This window comes from Gopherus flavomarginatus, chromosome 21 (genome assembly GCF_025201925.1).
Source record: "Gopherus flavomarginatus isolate rGopFla2 chromosome 21, rGopFla2.mat.asm, whole genome shotgun sequence".
Lineage (NCBI taxonomy): Eukaryota > Metazoa > Chordata > Testudines > Testudinidae > Gopherus > Gopherus flavomarginatus.
The window spans coordinates 1,511,903-1,532,294 of NC_066637.1; the positions used below are offsets into that span (position 1 = coordinate 1,511,903).

Here is a 20,392-nt window from a genome sequence, read left to right on the forward strand (position 1 = left end):
GGGAGCAAATGTTGCTCTGCACTTCCCCCCACTGTGGGGCTTACGATGCCCAGCTCATCTTCCCCCATGGTGGTGGAACCTGCATCCCACACTTTTTCGCATGGTGAAGTGAGGAAGTTCATTCTGTACGGCCATCCACTCCCTCATTGTGAAGTGGTATACATGCCCTGTCCAGGGTTGGTGAACACATGCTTTCCCAAGAATCTCTCCTCAGAGAAGAGATTAGGGAATGTACATTATTATTGTTTATTAGACAAAGATTTCCCCCATCGTAGGGGAATAGGTGTGAGGATGCAGGTGGGGTATCCACAGCCCATCCTCCTCGGCATGGTGAAGGGGTGGGGTGTCCCTGGCCAGCCCCCCCATGGCACGGTGGGGAGGAGTGGAGGACGGAATGCCCTTGGCCGGTCCCCTCATGGCACGGTGGGGAGGAGTGGAGGATGGAATGCCCTTGGCCAGCCCCCTCATGGCACGGTGGGGAGGAGTGGAGGATGGGATGCCCCTGGCTGGCCCCCCCATGGCACCGCAGGGAGGAGTGGAGGATGGGATGCCCCTGGCCGGCCCCCCCCATGGCACGGAGGAGAGGAGTGGAGGTTGGGGTGCCCCTGGCCGGCCCCCCCCATGGCACAGAGGGGAGGAGTGGAGGATGGGATGCCCCTGGCCGGCCCCCCCCCATGGCACGGAGGGGAGAAGTGGAGGACAGGGTGCCCCTGGCCGGCCCCCCCCCATGGCACGGAGGGGAGAAGTGGAGGACAGGGTGCCCCTGGCCGGCCCCCCTAGGGTGACCAGATGTGCCAATTTTATAGGGACAGTCCCAATTTTTGGATCTTTTTCTTATATAGGCTCCTATTACCCCCCTACCCCCGTCCTAATTTTGCACGCTTGCTGTCTGGTCACCCTAGACCCTCCCCCCACCCATGGAGCAGAGGGGAGGAGTGGGGGACGGGGTACCTGTGGGCACCCCCCCATGGAGCAGAGGGGAGGAGTGGGGGACGGGGTATCCGTGGGCACCCCCTCATGGAGCAGAGAAGCTCAGGGTACCCATGGGTACAACCCCCCCATGGAGCAGAGTGGAAAAGTGGGGGATGGGGTACCACAGGCACCCCTCCATGGAGTGGAGGATGGGGTACCCGTGGGCACCTCCCACCCCCATGGAGCAGAGAGGAGGAGTGGGGGACACGGTACCCGTGGCCACCCCCAATGGAGCAGAGAGGAGAAGTGGGGGACAGGGTACCTGTGGGCACCTCCCACCCCCATGGAGCGGAGAAGAGGAGTGGGGGACGGGGTACCTGTGGCCACCCCCCACCCCACGGAGAGGAGGAGTGGGGGATGAGGTACCCGCGGGCACCTCCCACCCCCATGGAGTGGAGAGGAGAAGTGGGAAACGGGGTACCCGTGGCCACATCCAATGGAGCGGAAAGGAGGAGTGGGGGATGGGGTACCCGTGGCCACCCCCCACTCCAATGGAGCAGAGGAGAGGAGTGGGGGACGGGGTACCTGTGGCCACCCCACACCCCAATGGAGCGGAGGAGAGGAATGGGGCGACAGGATACCCGTGGCCACCCCCCACCCCATGGAGCGGAAAGGAGGAGTGGGGGATGAGGTACCTGTGGCCACCCCCATGGAGCGGAGAGAAGTGGGGGATGGGGTACCCGTGGCCACATCCAATGGAGCGGAGAAGAGGAGTGGGGGATGGGGTGCCCGTGGCCGCCCCCCACCCCATGGAGCGGAGCGGAGAAGTGGGGAACGGGGTACCCGTGGCCACCCCCCACCCCAATGGAGTGGAGGATGGGGTGCCCGTGGCCACCCCCATGGAGCGGAGAGAAGTGGGGAATGGGGTACCCGTGGCCGCCCCCCATAGAGCGAAGGAGAGCAGTGGGGGATGGGGTGCCCGTGGCCGCCCCCCACCCCATGGAGTGAAGGAGAGGAGTGGGGGACGGGGTGCCCGTGGCCGCCCCCCATGGAGCGAAGGAGAGGAGTGGGGGACGGGGTGCCCGTGACCACCCCCCACCCCAATGGAGTGGAGAAAAGGAGTGGGGGATGGGGTACCCGTGGCCGCCCCTCACCCAATGGAGCGAAGCGGAGGAGTGGGGGATGGGGTGCCCGTGGCCGCCCCCCATGGAGCGAAGGAGAGCAGTGGGGGATGGGGTGCCCGTGGCCGCCCCCCATGGAGCGAAGGAGAGCAGTGGGGGATGGGGTGCCCGTGGCCGCCCCCCACCCCAATGGAGTGGAGACAAGGAGTGGGGGATGGGGTACCCGTGGCCGCCCCCCATGGAGCGGAGCGGAGGAGTGGGGGACGGGGTGCCCGTGGCCGCCCCTCCCCCCATGGCGCAGGGGATGCCCGGGGCCGGCCGGCCGGGTGCCCGCCGTGGGGTGCTCGCGGCCCGATGGCGGAGGCGGGGGACGTGGTGCCCTCCCCTCACCAGGCGCACAAGAAGTGGGTGTCCCCGAGACTCGCTCCCCTCACGGCAGAGGCCGGGGCCCTGCGCTGCCCCTCGGCGGGCTGGGGAGGCCGGTACCCTGCCCCGCCCCGCGGGGGCGCCCGTCGTGGCCGAACTGGGCCGCGCCCCCCTCCGCCCGCCCGGCACAGCCAAACTTTCTGGCGCGGGGCTGCGCGGCCGGCCCGCGGCGCTGGAGCCTGCCCTGCGGATGCGCCCCGTTCCCCGCCGGGCTGAGGGGACAGGCCCGGCCCCGCCGCGCTCTCACCTTCCGGCTTGTTTTCGGCAGCCATTTCCCCTCCGCGCGCCACATCCTCCTCCGCCTCCTCGCGACCGGGATCCAGGCGCGCGCCGCCGCCTCCTCCCGCTGCCGCCGCCGCCGCCGCCGGGCCGGCCACACCGCGCGCACCGCACACACCCCGGGCCGCCCATTGGGGGAGCCTCCAAACTGACACTTCCTCAGCCAATCACCGACAACAGGGCGCGGCCATGTCGCGAGAAAGGACCCTACTGACAGCCCGCAAAACCAATCAGTGAAGAGAAACACTACACTGACACATTCTACAGCCACTCACCAGTCATAGGGCGGATCTGAACTGGTCAAAAAGGACATTAACTGACAGTTTCCATAACCAATCAAGCAGCGGAATCGTTTAATTGACTGCTCTATAAGCCAATCATAGGGAAAAAGAAGCGGGCGTTGATGGTGGACACAAAACCCTGACAGCTCTGCCAGCAAACGGAAAACGAATAACGCTAAACTGACAGACTTTGTAGCCAATCAATGAGTCGAGAGAGGGGAGAATGGAAGAACTGTCCCTCGGCTTTCTGCTCTGTCTATTGGCTCCAACAGGCAGTCACCGCCTTTTCCTCGCGTAACCCTAAACAAAGGCCCTGATTGGTGAGTCCAAGAGGCGCGCTGAGGCGGAGGTATCTGTGTGCTCGCGGGCCTGGGCGCGCTGCCCCGGGCTGGCGGTTCGCAGCCGCCCTGCGGAGCCCGGCCCTGCCTCCTGCTAGCGAGCTCCAGCGCGCTCGGGCTCGCTTAGGGCCGCGCTGACGGGAGGCGTCGGAGGGGAGCGCGGCTCGCGGGGACAGGGACAAAATGGCTGCTGAGCTTGGCTGTTGGTGGGTGCGAGGCACCCTGGAAACGCTGCTGCCTGGAGAGCGCTGCGGGGCACGGGGATCTGTTCTGAACAGGGCAGGTCTGTGTGCAGCAGGCTAGCAACGTCCTAGGCCGGGAAGGGGCCAGGCCCTGCTCGAGGCAGCACTAAGTATTATCTAGACCAGCAGTTTGCAAACTGGGGGGTCAGGACCCCAGAGTGGGTTGTGACCCCATTTTGCAACCCCAGCTTTGGCCTTACACTTGTTGGGGCTGCCCTGGTTGGTGGGACTCAGGTTATAGGCCCTGGGGCTTTGAATTTGCACACACACAACCACAACGTGAGGCAGTGGGGCTTGGGCTTTGACCACCCCGGTACCCAGCATGGTGAGACTCCGCTGAACTCAGCCTTTGGTACCCCTCCTGGCGTTGTGTTGTAACCTTTGTTAAAAGTGGGTTGCAGTGACGTTTGAGAACCCCTGCTCTAGACCATCTTTGACAAGTGTTTGTCTAACCTGCTCTTAAAAACCTCCAATGATGGAAATCCATAACCTCCCTAGCCAATTTATTCCAGTGCTTAACCACCCTGAAGGTTAGGAAGTTTTTCCTAATGTCCAACCTAAGTCTCCCTGGCTGCAATTTAAGCCCATTGCTTCTTGTCTTATCCTCACAGGTTAGGGAGAATAATTCCCCAACCCCTTCTCCTTATAACAACCTTTTATGTACTTGAAATCTGTTAGTATCAAACCTAATTTTTTTCATAGGTTATGTTTTCTAGATCTTTAATCATTTTTGTCCCTTTTCTCTGGACTTTCTCTGATTTGTCCACCTTTCCTGAAATGTGACACCTGGAACTGCACACTACTCTGGTTGAGGCCTAATCAGCACAGAGTAGAGCAGAAGAATTGCTTCTCTTGTCTTGCTTATAGCACTCCTGCTAATACATCCCAGAATGATGTTTGCCTTTTTTGCAGCAAGAATATGATAATGCCGCTATATAAATCCATGATATGCCCACACCTGGAATATCACTGCAGTTCTGGTTACCCTGTCTCTAAAAGGATATAGTGGAACTGGAAAAGAGACAGAGAAGGGTAACACAGATGTTTAAAGGTATGGAGCAGCTTCCACATGAAGAGAGATTAAGAAGATCGGAGACGTTCAGCTTGTAAAGGAGATGAGTAAAGTGGGAATAGGATGAAGGTATATAAAATTGTGATGTGGAAAAAGTGAACAGATAAGTGATATTTACCCTTCCCCCCAATACAAAAACCTGGGACTACCTGATAGAAATTAATAAGCAACAGGTTTAATACAAACAAGAAAAAGTCGTTTTGTACAAAACTAACCTGTTGAACTTCTTGTCAGTGGCTGTTATGAAGGCCAGAAGTATAACTGGGTTAAAAAAAAAAAAAAACTAGATAAGTTCATGGAGGATTGGTCCATCAGTGGCCATTAGCAAAGATAGGCAAGGGCACAATCCCATTCTCAAGGCCACCCTAAACCTATACAGATGCTCCCCAATTTATGCAATTGTTCCATTCCAGAAAGCCTTGCATAACTCAAATTTTGCATAAGTCGGAAACGTATACCTGTACATTACGCACAAATTTCTGCAACTCAAAAATCCTATTTCTGGCTTACGGAACTTTCCCCTCAAATGCGAATTTGCGTAAATTGGGGTTTACGTAACCTGGGAACAGGAGTGGAACACAAGCATGGATCACTCCACAATTTCTCTCTTCTGTATAGTCTCCATAAAGCTCTGGTATAGGTGACTGTCAGAAACAGGATACTGGGCTAGACACACCATTGTCTGACCCATGACCGCAGTCTCTCATGTTCTTGCGTTAATCATATACTGTTTTTCCACAGGACACTGCCTCAGTCAGTGCACAGGGTGAACAGTGCTTTCTGAATGGGAGTTGCTCAGTATTCATTTTCATTCACCAGCATTCAGTGCGTGGCCCTTGCCTAATTTACTACAATTAAACCCTGCATCGCTTATAGGATTATTATTTTCCTCCTGAGCTTTTCTCGTCATGGACGCTCATCTGCATTGTACCTTAGTGCTTCACACATAAATTACTTTATCTTTACTAAACGTCTCAGAGGTAAGTTCTCTGCTTTACAGATGGAGAACTGATGCACATCCCTTTTATGGCCCAACCTGTAAAGGATGTGCTGTAATTTTGGGTGCTGAATTTGAGAAATCTAGGGCTTTTTTTTTTTCTTTTCTTTTTTTAAAGTACTTGGCATGTGCATAGCTCTGTACATATTCAAAGCACAACTTCCATTGACTTCAACTGCAGCTCTGAGTATCGAGCAATTCAGTAAACCAAGTTTTAGGTGCCTCAAGTTCGGCACCCCGAAAATGAAGAACACACACTTGTGACAAGTTTGGTTTAAGGGATTTGCCCAGTATCGCATAGGAAATCTGTTGGAGAGGCAGAGATAGAATCCAGTTTTGCAGCATGGCATTTAATTGCCTCAACTATGAGACCATTCTTTCTCTTCCTGCAGTCTTCCTACCTCTTTAAAGTCACATATTTTAACTTCTACAGCAGATAATAGCCTTTCATTCACTATACAGTCTCAATTCATACTCTGAGTACCATTCATCCTGTGCACTGAATGAGGCAGGGGTCTTATGGGCAACATAGAATTTGATCATGTAATTAAAGTCTGCATCACAATACTTAGGGGCCAACCTTAATTCTAGCATTTCCTAGCTTTTGAGTGGCTGACTTTACATAAAATTACACTACAATTAATTTTGCAATTTCCTAAAAAAAACTTTTAAAAACGAACAAAAAAAATCCATTAATATTTTCATACTTTGTCAGAATAACCCAATATAATCACTCCAGTTTTAATTATTTTGGTAATTTATTTCAAAATACCTGTTAACAACTTTGTCAGCAATACAGACACCACCAACAAAAAGATTTCCCCAGGAGCAGAGAGTTAAAGAAACCCTTACAACAAGCCAGTTACAGTTGGTGGGTGCTGGACGAAGCTGCCTGGGGCCCCTGAGAGCCTAAACACCTAGACCTCTTTTCCCCCCAGAGCCCAGACCTCTACACCACCTCCAGAGCCCAACTATGGGGCACCTCCCTCCCCCCCAGAACCCAGTCACAGGGCACCCCCAGAACCCATACATCTGTTCTTCCCTCCCCGTCTCAGAGCCCAGACACCTGCACACATCCCTCCCCTACAGCCAAGCTGTGGGGATGCCCCGAGCTTTTAGTTCCCCCAGCTGCTTTACTGTACCACCAGGGAATGCGATGCAGTGTGGCTCTGCTGTTCTTCACCCTTTGCCAGACCATGGTCTCCCAGACCCTCTCCCATCCCCAGGTGGATGAGGATCAAGCCAGGCAGTCAGAGCATGCAGAACCTCCGTCCCTGCAGGGCTGGACTCTCCGCTCAATGTGATCTGGAGAGCTGGGCTCTGCAAAGTCCAGTGGCCCCTAATGGCCAGCAGCCCTGCAACCCCAATTCTGCAGAGAAAACATGAAATTCTGTGCAGAACATTAATTCCACACACATTCTGCGTCATGCAATGGTGCAGAATTTCCTCAGAGTACCTACAGGACTACCAGGTGATCTGCCTAAGAGGCATTTACACTGGAGGATAGATCCTCAAAGGGCCCTAGGTGTTGCAATGGTCAGCTTTCAGTGCCTAACTTTCAGGTACCTTGGCATCCAGTGGAATCCACAGCCCTGAGTTAGGTGCCTAGGCTCCCTATACAGTGCAGGGGGAGAGTTAGGTTCCTAAGAATGCATCTACAAAAGCCAGCCTGCTAAGCAGGGAGCTACCTCAACCAGCCAATAAGAAATGCCAAGGAGAGGGATGTGGCATAAGACTCATCTCTCAAAGGCAATTAGGTAATTTAGGCCTGGTCTACACTAGAAAATTAGGGCAGCATAACTACATCACTCTAGGGTGTGAAAAATCCTCACCCCTGAGCGGCATAGTTAAGCTGACCTAAGTCCCCATGTAGACAGTGCTAGGTTGATGGAAGAATTCTTCCGTCAACCTAGCTACTGTCTCTGGTGAGAGGGATTATCTATGCCTGTGGGAGAATCCCTCCCATTGGCATAACTATTCTGTGCTGTAGCATTTTAAGTGAAGACAAGCCCTAAATCTCCACTAGAGAAGGTGCCCTAAGCCATCTTCTGTAAGAAATACTACTAAAGGAGGTGGTGCTCCCCCTTATAATATTTAGCCCAGTGCTTAAAGCAGTCCTCTAGGATGTGTGAAAGCCGAGATCAATTTCCCATCCATCTGATATAGAGATTTGAACATAGGTCTGCTTTCCTACAAGAGTGCTGCAGCCACTGGGCAAAAGGGGGATGGGACTTCAGTCTATCCTGATGAAGTGATTCCACTGTGTATAGTATTTAAATAGTCACTGACCCAGAGAGCAAGTGAAAATGCCTCTATTGCCCAGGGATTAGACCACTCAATTATGACAGGACATCCAAGTTCAAGGCCCTCTGCTCTAATGAATATTTAATTATTTATACTCAGTGGAACAGCTTCAACAGGAGAGACTGAGTCATACTACAGAATACCCTATAGCCCACTGATGAGGGTGCCCTTCTATGAAGGCGGACCTAAGCTTTTTCACATCAGGTAGAGAGGAGAAATGAAGGTGTGTTTCCCTCATCCTGAGTACTCTAACCTCTTGGATAGAAATTATAAGGGAAGCACCTCCTCCTCTGTCTGTTTTCTGTGGTGTTAGGGGTGCTCTGACAGCATCTACTAGATTGGGCCCTGCATGCAAGAGAGGTGGGGCAGTGCCTAGTTTGACAATCCTGCTGGGGTCTACATGTGAGAGAGGCACCTAGACTAAGGTGGCCATGTACACTTTCACTTGCAATAGGTACCTAGGGGACTTTTCCAGCAGGAACGTAAGTGCCTACAGAGTTAGGCAGCACCCGGGCTGGGGTTTTGAAGGTCTCACTGTGACTTATATTTTGGATTTAGGCACTAATGTCATTCTGAGGATCTAGCTCTGGGTTCTTTCCCCTGACCCTGTTCAGCTGAGTTACTTGTTGGCTTTTGTGAGGACCAGGTGTCATGGTATAAACCCCCACTCTGAACCTTAGCGTCCAAAAGATGGAGTACCAACATGAATTCCTCTAAGCTCAATTACCAGCTTAGTACTTGTAGCACTGCCACCAACCAGGAATTTCAGTGCCTGGTACACTCTGGTCCTCCTAAAACCTTGCCGGGGGACCCCCGAGACTGAGTCCCTCTGGATCTTAACACAAGGAAAGTAAACCCTTTCCCTCGCTGTTGCCTCTCCCAGGCTTCCCCTTCCTGGGTTACCTTGGAAAATCACTGTGATTCAAACTCCTTGAATCTTAAAACAGAGAGGAAAATTCACCTTCCCCGCTCCTTCTCTCTCCCCCTCCCAGACTCTCCCTGAGAGAGAAAGTAATCCTAACACAGAGAGAAAATTAACCTTTCTCTCCCCCTTCCCTCCTTTCTCCCCACCAGTTCCCTGGTGGATCCAGACCCAGTCCCCTGGGGTCTCACCAGAATAAAAAAACAATCAGGTTCTTAAACAAGAAAAGCTTTTAATTAAAGAAAGAAAAAACAGTAAAAATTATCTTTGCATATTCAAGATGGAATATGTTACAGGGTCTTTCAGCTATAAACACTGGGAATACCCTCCCAGCCTAAGTATACAAGTACAAATTAAAATCCTTTCAGCAAAATACAAATTTGAACTCCTTCCAGCCAAATACACATTTGCAAATAGAGAAAACAAAAATAAGCCTAACTCGCTTTATCTACCTAGTACTTACTATTCTGGACATATAAGAGACTGTATTGGAGAGAAACCTGGTTGCACGTCTGGTCACTCTCAGAACCCAGAGAGAACAACAACCAAATACTAACAGCACACACAAAAACTTCCCTCCCTCAAGATTTGAAAGTATCCTGTCCCCTGATTGGTCCTCTAGTCAGGTGACAGCCAGGCTCACTGATCTTGTTAACCCTTTCCAGGCAAAAGAGATATGAAGTACTTCTGTTCTATTAACTCTTACTTATCTGTTTATGACACCAGGTGATCTTGTTTTCAACTGATCCCTGACTTCACACATCAGCTTAAAGAGGGAGTGTTCTAAGGTGACATTGGAGTAGTCAAATATTTTACTGTAAAACAGTGTGTGAACACTACATTTGATGAGCTCTCTTTCAGTGTGGGGCACTTTTACTGTTTTAACCTGGAAGAAAGTTTTTCTTGCATGGTTTCTATCTAGGTATTGGAGTGTTCTATTTATTACTATCATTCCATTAATGTCAGAAATGTCCGTAATGTTTGGATTCTGTTCTGTTGCCAAACATTGTTCAGGTCTGTCGCATCTTACGCGCATTTAACATGAGCGATTTCAGCTTTGCATGATTGGGAGAAAGGAAAAAAAAACAACCTGGCGATTCCACCAACGTGAGATGCGAATATGCTGTTCCCATTGAAATATTTTTTGGGGGGACCTGACAGCAACAGCAGGTCTTTAGGACTGTGATAAGGTTCTCCCCTATAACAACCCTGGAGAGTTGGCAAAAAAACAAAGTTTCATTCTGGGGCAGACACACTATTTAATATGAGATGGGAGAAGCGAATCTGCTGTTCCCACTACATTACTCAGTCCCCCTGTGCCTCTGATACTGTGCGCATCTTGCCGCGCTGAGTGAGACTCTACTGTGCCTGTACTATTTAAAGAGACAGTACTTATTTTTCATACTGTATAACATGGCCCCTAAATGCAAGGTACCTACTTCATCTGGTGCTCAACCGAAGAAACAGCGATGTGTTCCAACGCTGGAGGAAAAACTGGCTGTGTTGGACTTATTGAAAGACAGTATGTCCATCGCCAACATGACGCGTAAATACGGCCGCAACGAATCTAGCATCCATGCCATCAAGATTTGAGAGACAAATTCATCAAGCCATGGCATCAAGTGCTCCAGTCACTGCTAAGGTGATGAGCCAAGTGCGTGATAAGACTTTAGTGAAGACTGAAAAGGCATTTCACTTATGGCTGGAAGACATGAACTGTAAACGTGTGCCTATCAATAGCAACGTTGCGAGAAAAAGCTCTTAGCATCTATGCACTGTTCAAACCTCCCACCGAAGAGGGACAGCCATCTGATAAGGAATTCAAAGCCAGCCAAGGTTGGCTTAACAGTTTTAGGAGCCACTTCAACCTCAAAAATGGGCAGACTACTGGTGAAGCTGCATCTGCCAATGAGGATGCAGCAAAAGCCTACCCCCGAACAATTAAAGAAAATCATAGAGGAAAGGAGCTATCTTCCAGAACAAGTTTTTAATGCTGACAAGACTGAGCTCTTCTGGAAAAAAATGCCCACCCACACTTACATTTCAAAATCAGAAAGACAAGCCCCTGACTTCAAAGCAGATAAAGACCGTGTGACTGTGTTGCTTTGTGGCAATGCAGCTGGGCATTTAATAAAGCCGGGCTTGCTCTACAGGGCTGCAAATCCCCATGCCCTAAAATGCGAGAACAAAAATCTCCTGCCTGTGTTTTGGCAATCAAATAAAAAGGCTTGGGTGATGTCAGCATTATTTCTGGATTGGTTCCACAAGTGTTTCATTCTGGAGGTCAAGCAGTCCCTTGAAGAAAAAGGACTTGACTTTAAAGTGTTGCTGATCGTAGACAATGCTCCTGGCCACCTTGCGGCACCCCAGTTTTCACATAATGACATTGAAGTCATCTTCCCTCCCCCCACAATACCTCCTCCAACCTCTCGACCAAGGCGTCATTAGCTGTTTCAAGGCCACATACACGAGGCTTACATTCTCACGGATCCTTACCGCTACGACTGCTGATCCCAATGTTAATGTGATGGAGTGTTGGAAGTCCTTCAACATTGCTGATTGCATCACTTATATTAAACAGGCAATGGATGCAATCAAGCCTGAAACAGTCAATGCATGTTGGAGAAACCTGTGGGAAGACTGTGAGAGTGATTTTAAGGGTTTCCTGACCATTGATAAAGAAGTGCAACTCATTGTTCAGGTGGCCAGGCAAGTGGATGGTGATGGCTTCGTCAGCATCCTCGCAGAAGAAATTGAATTAATTGAGGGCCATAGAGAAACTTTGACTAACAAAGAGTTTAGAGGAACTGATAAAATCGTCTACAGAAAACGAAGATGATGACGAACAGGAAGAGCCAGCAACTTGGAATCTTCATAAATTTTCGGAAGTGTTCCAAGCAGCAGAACACTTGAATGATTTAATTTCTGAATATGATTCCTCTATGGAACGAAGCCTCAAAATCACATGTAGTATTACGGATGATTTGAGACTGTGCCAAGAAATGTTTGAGGAGCTCAAGAGACAACAGCGACAGTTGCCAATCACCATGTTTTTAAAGAAAAAACTAGCAGCAGCAGAGCCTACACAATCAACTTCTCCAGCTGAACCAGAGCCAACTACTTCTTCGTCTGTGACTCGCTCTCCATCACCCAAGCTTGGCCCATCCTCTCCTGGATCGACATCAAGCCCTGACAACTCAATAATAGTGTTGTCAGGGGAAGAAGACTAATCATTGTAGTATGTACAGTACAAGACTAGCAAGAATATCCAGGATGACTGGTGACTGTTCAGGTTTACTGTACTGTACTGTTTTCATTCTTTCATTCTTCTGTCATATTATTAAATACTGTAAAATTATATTTTGCGTATGTAGTCTATTATGTACTGTACATTGCTGTCTACAATACATAGTACTGTACAGGGTTGTATACACAAAATTGTACTTTATGGGTGATTTAAGGGATTTTCAAGGGTCATTTTGACTATACGCGGTTTTCGCTTTATGCGCTGATGGTGGAACGTAACCCCAGCGTAAGATGCAACAGACCTGTAGTTCATCGTTTTACTTTTAGATTTTTTGCACTGGGGTCTAGACTGTTATAATGTATGAATAAAATTGTGCCTCTTTTCATGTGACAACTGCTAAGCAAGCTATTAGTCTCAGACTGATTCTGATATGCTTATTCACTGTCATGGACAGTGATTTTGGCATGTTCATTGGCTGTCAGCTCTACATGTGTGAAACTCACATTTTTATCTGTTGGCCTATGTCTGAGTAGCAAAGAGCCACAGGATCTTTAGAAATATTGTGGATATTGACACATATTGAGGCATAATTGTTGAAAATGCTACTGGAATTGCTATTGTTCAGTTAATTTGAACAAACTTATTTAAAGGGCAAATTAAACAGGCAATCTTAAACAAATCTAAAGAAACAAATTTATGAGCGAGACACTACTGAGCTAAAATAAAAGCAACCAAAGACATTGGAAAATTAACAGAAAACAAGTTTCCTTAGGTAGCGGATATCCCAGAATCGTCTTTCTGAAGGTGTAGTCTGTCCCTTCAGCATAGGGTTCCTAGGGGTCAGCCCACCCCATCTGTCTATATACATACACATATAGGAGATATTGATAGAAGAGATGCAATCCCAGGGATAAGTGGTGCTTGGGAGGAAATCCCATCACTGTATCTTTAAGGGTCTGGGGCCAGGAGCCTTGCGGAATGGGATGGGCAAGGCTCCTACTCACTCAACCAATTGGGGGATGAGCTGGGAGAAGAGGACCGACAGAACTGGAGATGGCTACTTGCTGAACAATCTGAGGACTGGTGGGGGTGGGGGAAGGGGCTAGCTGAAGGAAAAGCTGGCTAAATTGCAAATCAGCTCTCAGGATGAGACCTGAAGACTTCTGCCTTAAGGAAACAGGAAATAACTTCCTGACTTACCCAGTCCTAGGACGAGAGCTGAGGCTCCTACTGTAAGAAGAGACAGAATGACTGTTTCATTGATGAATACTCTGCTCCAGAAGGAGAGCTGGGTACTCCTGGTTTGAGGAGAGATAGAGGGACTGTCTAACTACTTACCACCCAACTCCAAGGAGGATATGTTTTGAGTTACCATTTTGAAATACAGCCCCCATTCCAGGAAGTGGCGGAGGGTTTCCTGAACAGAGGTTAGAGCTGACCAGGACTCTTATATGGACACAGAGTGGGGTGGACTGGGGCAGCTAATAAAGTGAGTTACACTTTGTAGAAAGACATAATAAATCAGGCCCCATGAAGGGGGTACATGGTTTGAACCAGTTTCATTTGGGTGACAACTGAAAGGACATGAAGGGGTGCTGTGTGAAATATACCTGCAGGGTCGTGAAGTGGTATGCTGGAAGGCAGTCATAAATAGATACGCTAGAAAACAGAGAAATCTTATGCAGAATGAATCACTTATAGCTAATGCACAACAAACTCAAATTCCCCCTCCATTTCTTCTTCAGCCTTACTCAACCGGTCAGCCATCTGGATGGGAGCAAAGGGAAGATGGTGGACATGAATCCATTAAACATTAAAGACAAACCGGTCTACCTTGAGCAAGCTGGGGATGAATTTGTATCCAGAGTTAGGGTAGATCTTTATCATCAGGCTATGCAAGACAAGGGTTGAATATGAGTACTAATGGATATTAATTCCTCATTAGCTCTCTTTTACAAGAATGGAAAGGCATTATACTCTACTACTGATCTTGAATTGTAGGAAGCATAAAAATATTTCTTGAGCCATGAAAGCCCATTTTCTCACTAGTGGAGTCCATCTGCTTTGAACTTTCTTGTAGTAAGTTAGACTGGGCACAGCATGCAGCTTGAAGAAGCACTGCTAACATGGCATGCACTTTAACAGACTACTCTAATTTGTCACATTTGCTTATGGAGAAAGCAAAGCTCACCCTTAGAGAAGTCTTATTTTGTAGAGTATTTATTAATGACAAGAAAAAGAAGTCCGTTTTCTGAGCCCGTTTCTTCAGATTCACCCCTTGAAGAAGTCTTCAGTCCTGAAGACTTTCCCCAAAATTTATATAAGTGCTGTTTTCAGGGACAGTTCTCTTGTCAAAAAATGACAGGAAAAAGTCAGTGTACTCTTTTGTCATGTCACTTGTCCATTTTTGTATGTTTGTGGGTGAGGATGGGCACTGGCGTATGACTAACCTCTTTTAAACTTAGTTGGATTAATCATTCAATATGTCTGAGATTTTTCAGACTAAGACTGAACCTGCCTTGCAGTAACAGTCTTCAAGATGGGACATTAAGAACTCCAGGTTTGACAGAATCAAATCACAATTGAACCAGAAGAAAACAGTTTAAAAAAAAAAGAGTAAAGGCATTTAGTCTACTCTGATTATTGGATGAAAAAATGCTCTTTTCCTTTCACATTTATCCTTCTCTTCTTAACACCTATTTCTTAGGGTCTGAACTAAAGCCCAATGAAGTCAATAGGAAAGTCTTTTAATTTATTTCAGTAGGCTTTAGATCAATCCCTTCTACCAGTTTTACTGCATTTTTTACACTGCTTTATTTCCCCTTTTATCTAATAAAAGTGTGTGTAGGTTTTTACTCAACAGAGAGAGCTCTGAACTACTTGTAGGAAAGTATGTTTTGTTTAGAAGTATACACACATTGATACTGGAAACTACTTGTGCTAGCTAAAGAGTGAATTATTCTTACAAGTCAGATTTTTTTCTGTAATTTTTTAAAATAAATATTTAAGGCATTGTTTTGGGAGTTCCAGTGGAGTGCATGCAATTTGACCTGCTTCTGTTGGCTCATTAGGTTAACAAAAATTCTTGTATAGTTACATTATATCTGTAAGTCCTTCCGAGAAAAGAGGATTCCATGTTAAACATGGTATTTAAGATTTAATGTAAGGAAAGTTTTCAGCAGTTTATTTGCATCTTTTCAGCTTTGTGGTGCCTTATCCAAGAACTTTGCCAATTACATCTTTTTTCTATAGAGGGGATTCTCAGTCTTGAGATACATAATTCCACCCCAGTTTGGCACTTTACTGTTCCTCTCCATCCTAAAATGCATAGACTTGATATCCTTACTTTTGGCAAAGAAGGGAAGGATGTTCAGCTTCCTTCTAAAGCTATCACTACTGCTTCTCACGTGCTCCGAAGAGTGTCTCTAGAGCTATGCTTGGCATCCCTGTACAGCAGACTATGCCTCTGAATATCCAAGATCAAAGAGCAGATTTCTATATTTGGGCATTGCAAGTTATGTCTCAATTTAGGTGCAGAGTGGTCTAAGGATCAATTCCTGGTCCAGCTCCCTAGAATTGATGTTAGGGAACTTTTGCTATTAGAATCTCTCCAGAAACAAAGTAAATTGTTCTGTCCTTTTAAAAAGGGGAAGATACATTGGCAGAGCTAGGTATTATTTGCCTGACTGAGTTTTCTCTTCATCTCCGTTAAAGCTTGAACAGTACTGGCACTTCTGCCTTCTCAAGCAGAGCTCAGTGTAACTGGACCACATCTAATGCCTGTACAATGCAAATGAAGATTGAAACGGTTGTTTCCTTCTAGGTGTGTGACTAAATGCTCAAAAGGGATATTTTTCTTTAGATCCTCAGGAGGATGGAACTTCTTTAAAAGGACCTGTTAGTTTGTTTTCACTGATGACTGAATCAACCTTTGAACAGAAGACTAAAGCTGGGAATGCTAGTGATGAGTGTCTTCCTCTAAAACAGAAGAGAAGAAGAATAGTTTGCAATGTGACCTGTGCAATGTGTTCTGAATGTGACATGAACATAGGTTTTCACCAGTCACAAATACAATGCCAACAAATTATTTATTTCCTTGTAACTTATTTTGCAACAAGATAAAACAGCTATTGCTTGAATTTAAATAATTTGCTATCCAGTGACTTTTATCATTTAAAATGAATCCTGCCAAGTTTCTACCCCATAGGTTCACAATCGTCACATTTCTAAATACAATTATATATTCAGGTATCTTTTAAGAAAATACCCTGTGTGTATGCATGTTAAGGGATCTGACTTTGTCTTAGCCTTATGGGGCAGCTATGTGAAAACCTACTTATCTGAAGCTGCAAAGAATTAAGAACTCTGATGTGTCAGAAGCTCTTACTGCCAGCAGGTGAGTAATACAGATTTTGGGGTGGGAGCGATGTAATATCTATTCTCCTTGTAAAACTTCTTGAGCAAAGTGAAGTATGAAAAGGTTTTTAAAATACTTTCTTCATTATCATGCCATGTTAGATGTGGCACAATTTGGTTAATGTGATGATTTGGCACAATTAGTTATATACGGAAGTGAAAAGCTGAAGAGAATGCATTCAAACATCCTGCTATAGATATTCAACAAACCACACAGGTACAGTTGCTATGGCAAGCATCAAAAATCAAAATGATTTATGCAGTTTTAATGGCTACACTGACAATGTGGAAGCCTTTTTCTTTTGTATTGTGTGTGCAAAGTTTTCAGATGATTTAAAACTAAGGATGCCAAATGTTCTTACAAATAATCAATTTAAAGAGTGAACAGTTACTTAATTTTAAAAATGATATGATTATAATAAAACTATATGTAACATTTTACTTTTCCCTTTAAATGAATCAATATTAGCCTTTTCATCTGGATATAGAGTAAAAGAGTTAACCAAAGGCTGTAAATGTATAAATCCATGGTGGCTTTTTTTTGAAACAACATTACATTTCATGGTACTTTAAAAGTGCACTTTCTCTGTGTATTTAATCACATTTCCCAACTTTAGCAAGACAGGGTGAATACACAACTAAACATGTTTCCTCTCTAGGGCTCCGTACAGGTGTATACTCTGCATATGGCTCTGTCATGCAAATAACTTAAATATCAAAGTCCAAAATTGTCTTGTAGGAGCTGGAAAAGTATATAAATTACTAGGAACTATAAATATGGGGTTGATCCTCTATTGAAGGGGATTATATCCTACCTTTTCAAGAGGAAGAACTCAGTAATCTATCATTTGGGGTTTTTCCATTTTTACTGTGATCCTATTTAGGGAGGACAGACAGTGCAACTTCCCTTGTCTTCAGTGGAGCCAAATCTGACTCAATGCTCCTGAGCCTACATCATTAAACAAAATACTTTGGACTGGAGGATAAATTAAGTCCCTTAGAAAAACAAAACTAACATTCATGCTCCTATGCAGTGTTGTAGCTATGTTGGTCCTAGAATATTAGAGAATAATGCCTATGCTGCAGGCTTATAGCTGATGGAAGCAGTGGTGTTGAATGAACAGCTCCCTGTTTATGCAAGGAAAACCAAGGGATAATAGAAAAATGTCATAGAGATTGTTTATTCAATCCCAGTCTAAGACATGAATTTAAACTCTGTATTATAATCAACCTCTTCCTTATGTTGGGAAAATGAGATTTTCTACAACTCTTCTATCTCAACATGTATAAGTTACTGTTTTTACTGTTTTCTGCAGGTTAGTTTGAGTCAGTCCTCCAAGAGCATTTGAATTAAACACTCATGGAAAAGTACCTGTGAGCAAAATGTTCAAAACTCAATATATAACACCTAAAGTTAAGCTCCTAAATCTTTATTTAGGCATCTAAATTACTGTCCTTATTTTGAACATCTGCAGCTCCTGTTGATTATAGTGAGAGCCAGGATTTCTCAGCACCTCTGAAAAATGAGGCTACCTTCTATTTATGTGCCTAAATATGGATTAGGTACCCAAGTTTAAAAAAATTGGCCTCAGACATTGAAGAGAGAACAGAGGAAAAGAAAGGAGAAGAAGGTTAAGAACAGAAAGAAAAATGGAAGGGGAGGGAAGAGTACAAATGGGATAGAAGAGGCAAGAAAAAACAGTGTAGACTCACATATTATAAGCCAAAACCATAGTGCAAAAGAACTGACATACATACAACACTTTCTTGCTCTGCTCTCTAGATTTATCTTGATAAAAGAACCTCCTCAATGGTAGTCTAGCCGTGTAGTTCAGATTTGCCTGTTACCTATTCTATACACATAGGCAGTACTTGAACTTAATAGACAAATAATATAATTCCTGTGTTTAAACTAGGAACTGTTGTTACTGTTATTACATCACAGCAGTGCCTAAATGCTCCCAACGCAGATGGGGGCCCCATTGTTTCGGAAATACACATTAAGAGCCATTGCTCTGAAGACATTACAGTAAAAATATATAAAACAGCTGATGGGGAGGGAAATGTAGTATTATCCCCATGGTACAGATGGGCATCTGAGGCACAGAGACTAAATCACTTGCCTGAAGTCACACAGGGAGTCTGTGGTGAAGGATTGAACCCAAAGCTCCTGAGTCCCAACACAGTGTATTAAACATAGAACCACCCTTCTCCATCAGTTCACACATGCAGTGTTTCTTGTAAATCAAACTGAACTTGTTAGATATTTTGCTTCAACAAGGAGAAGACAGATATCCTCCAACTGTGTGGATGTGGATTTGTCTAAAACTGTCCTAAGCATTACAATTATTATTTCTCGTGTGATGTCAGAGCAGACATCAGAAATGCAGAAATAGTAATGCTCCATGGCTGGAATTGCCCAAAGGGTATCCTAGTTTTCCCCTGAAGATCTCTTTATTTTAAATTGGAAGAAGTCAATCCCATGTTCTTAACAGCACAGTGAAAATTAGCATGTAATATAAAAAAGCTAAGAAGGCAAAAGAACCTTATTACTCTTGTCAAAAATAAAATTTGCTGCTGATCTTCAGTTGCTAAGACAGGGACATCAATTATTTACGGATACAGAGTGTTAAATATTTCAGGCTGGGACAGTGTAAAGGTAAAACCAGAAGTGTGAACTTGTCAAAATCATAAAAGTGGTTTTGTGAGCATGGACAAAATATACCTACATGGACTACTTTTCTTTACTGAACTATAAATTGAAAAAAAATTCTTATGAACTGTCATTTTTAGTGTTTAAGTGATGTGCACTGTCTATATTAACATTTATCTAAAGGGCTGTTTCTGTCATGAAAACAATGTACCATATCTTCTAAAAATAATTTAGCATAACTTTAGCTTAATATCTACACAAATATGTCCTTCACTTTAACATTGTTTACTTTTATGCAAAACTTGATATGCACATTTGTAAAATTTGATCGGAATGACCATACCTTTCTCTTTCATGAGGTGCTAAAAAAAAGCAATTCTATATAATACTCAGCAACATTTCAGCATCCTCCAAGAGCTAGTCACACAATACTAATTCAGCTCCACTAACCACAAACATCTGTTTAAAATAACTTCTATTGACTTCATGGATTGGGAGATGATCTCATACTTACCATGTGTGGTTAAAGATAAGAATTATGCACAAAATTAGTTATTTTAACTGATGGAATTATTAAAATTAGAATTAACTTTTATATTTATAATGACTCTTTTCAACTGCCATTGCTGGTCAAACAGAGAAACCTGTGACCAAGTGTTATAATTTAAACTTGTATAATATCTTTTCCTGTCCAAGCATTTTTAAAAGCTTTATAATAAACTTAACAGTTAATCCATCTGGAGAATTAATTAATCATAATCAGTTAACAGCATCAGAATGAACATAGGTCTTAACCACAGACGCTAGGAGGGGATTTCATTCCTGATTCCACACAACCAGAGAAGGCATCCTAGCTAGATCAGGACCTGATCAAATTCCCACTGAAGTCAACAGAAAGATTTTCATTGATTTAAATAGGAGTTTAGTTGGACATAAACCACTGTCTAAAGTGACACATTTCAGGACTGATGCTGTGAGGTCTGTCTGTGAACCCAACTGGTGATCATTAGTGTCAGGAGTTATAGCCCGCAGAATTTTCTTAATTTGTCTTTGAAAAATCAGCATAAGCCCCTATGGTGAATCCTGTCAGAACATGATTGGGTTCATATCTTCAAACATGCTGACACCCATCAAAATCCAAATGGCTGTGTTTTCTATCAGTTACAGACTTCTAATGGGGTG

The 20,392-nt window shown here is 45.4% G+C and overlaps 1 protein-coding gene and 2 long non-coding RNA genes across 9 annotated transcripts in view; 1 reads left to right on the forward strand and 2 right to left on the reverse strand.

Moving 5' to 3' along the window:
• The window catches only part of CAMTA1 (calmodulin binding transcription activator 1), an 863,171-nt gene extending 860,329 nt beyond the window's left edge, over positions 1–2,842 (reverse strand). For all 7 annotated transcript variants that reach the window (XM_050931581.1, XM_050931584.1, XM_050931583.1 and 4 more), the window contains exon 1: positions 2,707–2,842. In XM_050931581.1, coding sequence (XP_050787538.1) covers positions 2,707–2,731 — 25 coding nt within the window. In that variant the 5' untranslated portion in view covers positions 2,732–2,842. The remainder of the gene's footprint in view (positions 1–2,706) is intronic.
• LOC127038748 (uncharacterized) overlaps positions 1–12,250 on the forward strand; it is a 471,922-nt gene extending 459,672 nt beyond the window's left edge. Inside the window, exon 2 of the long non-coding RNA XR_007770789.1 lies at positions 7,459–12,250. This is a non-coding gene — a long non-coding RNA (uncharacterized LOC127038748). The remainder of the gene's footprint in view (positions 1–7,458) is intronic.
• On the reverse strand, positions 923–1,615 carry LOC127038753 (uncharacterized). Its single transcript, XR_007770793.1, has 3 exons — positions 1,554–1,615; positions 1,186–1,234; positions 923–951 (listed from the first exon to the last, which is right to left on the reverse strand). It is a non-coding gene; the product is annotated as an uncharacterized LOC127038753 (long non-coding RNA).
• Positions 12,251–20,392: the final 8,142 nt, after the last annotated feature.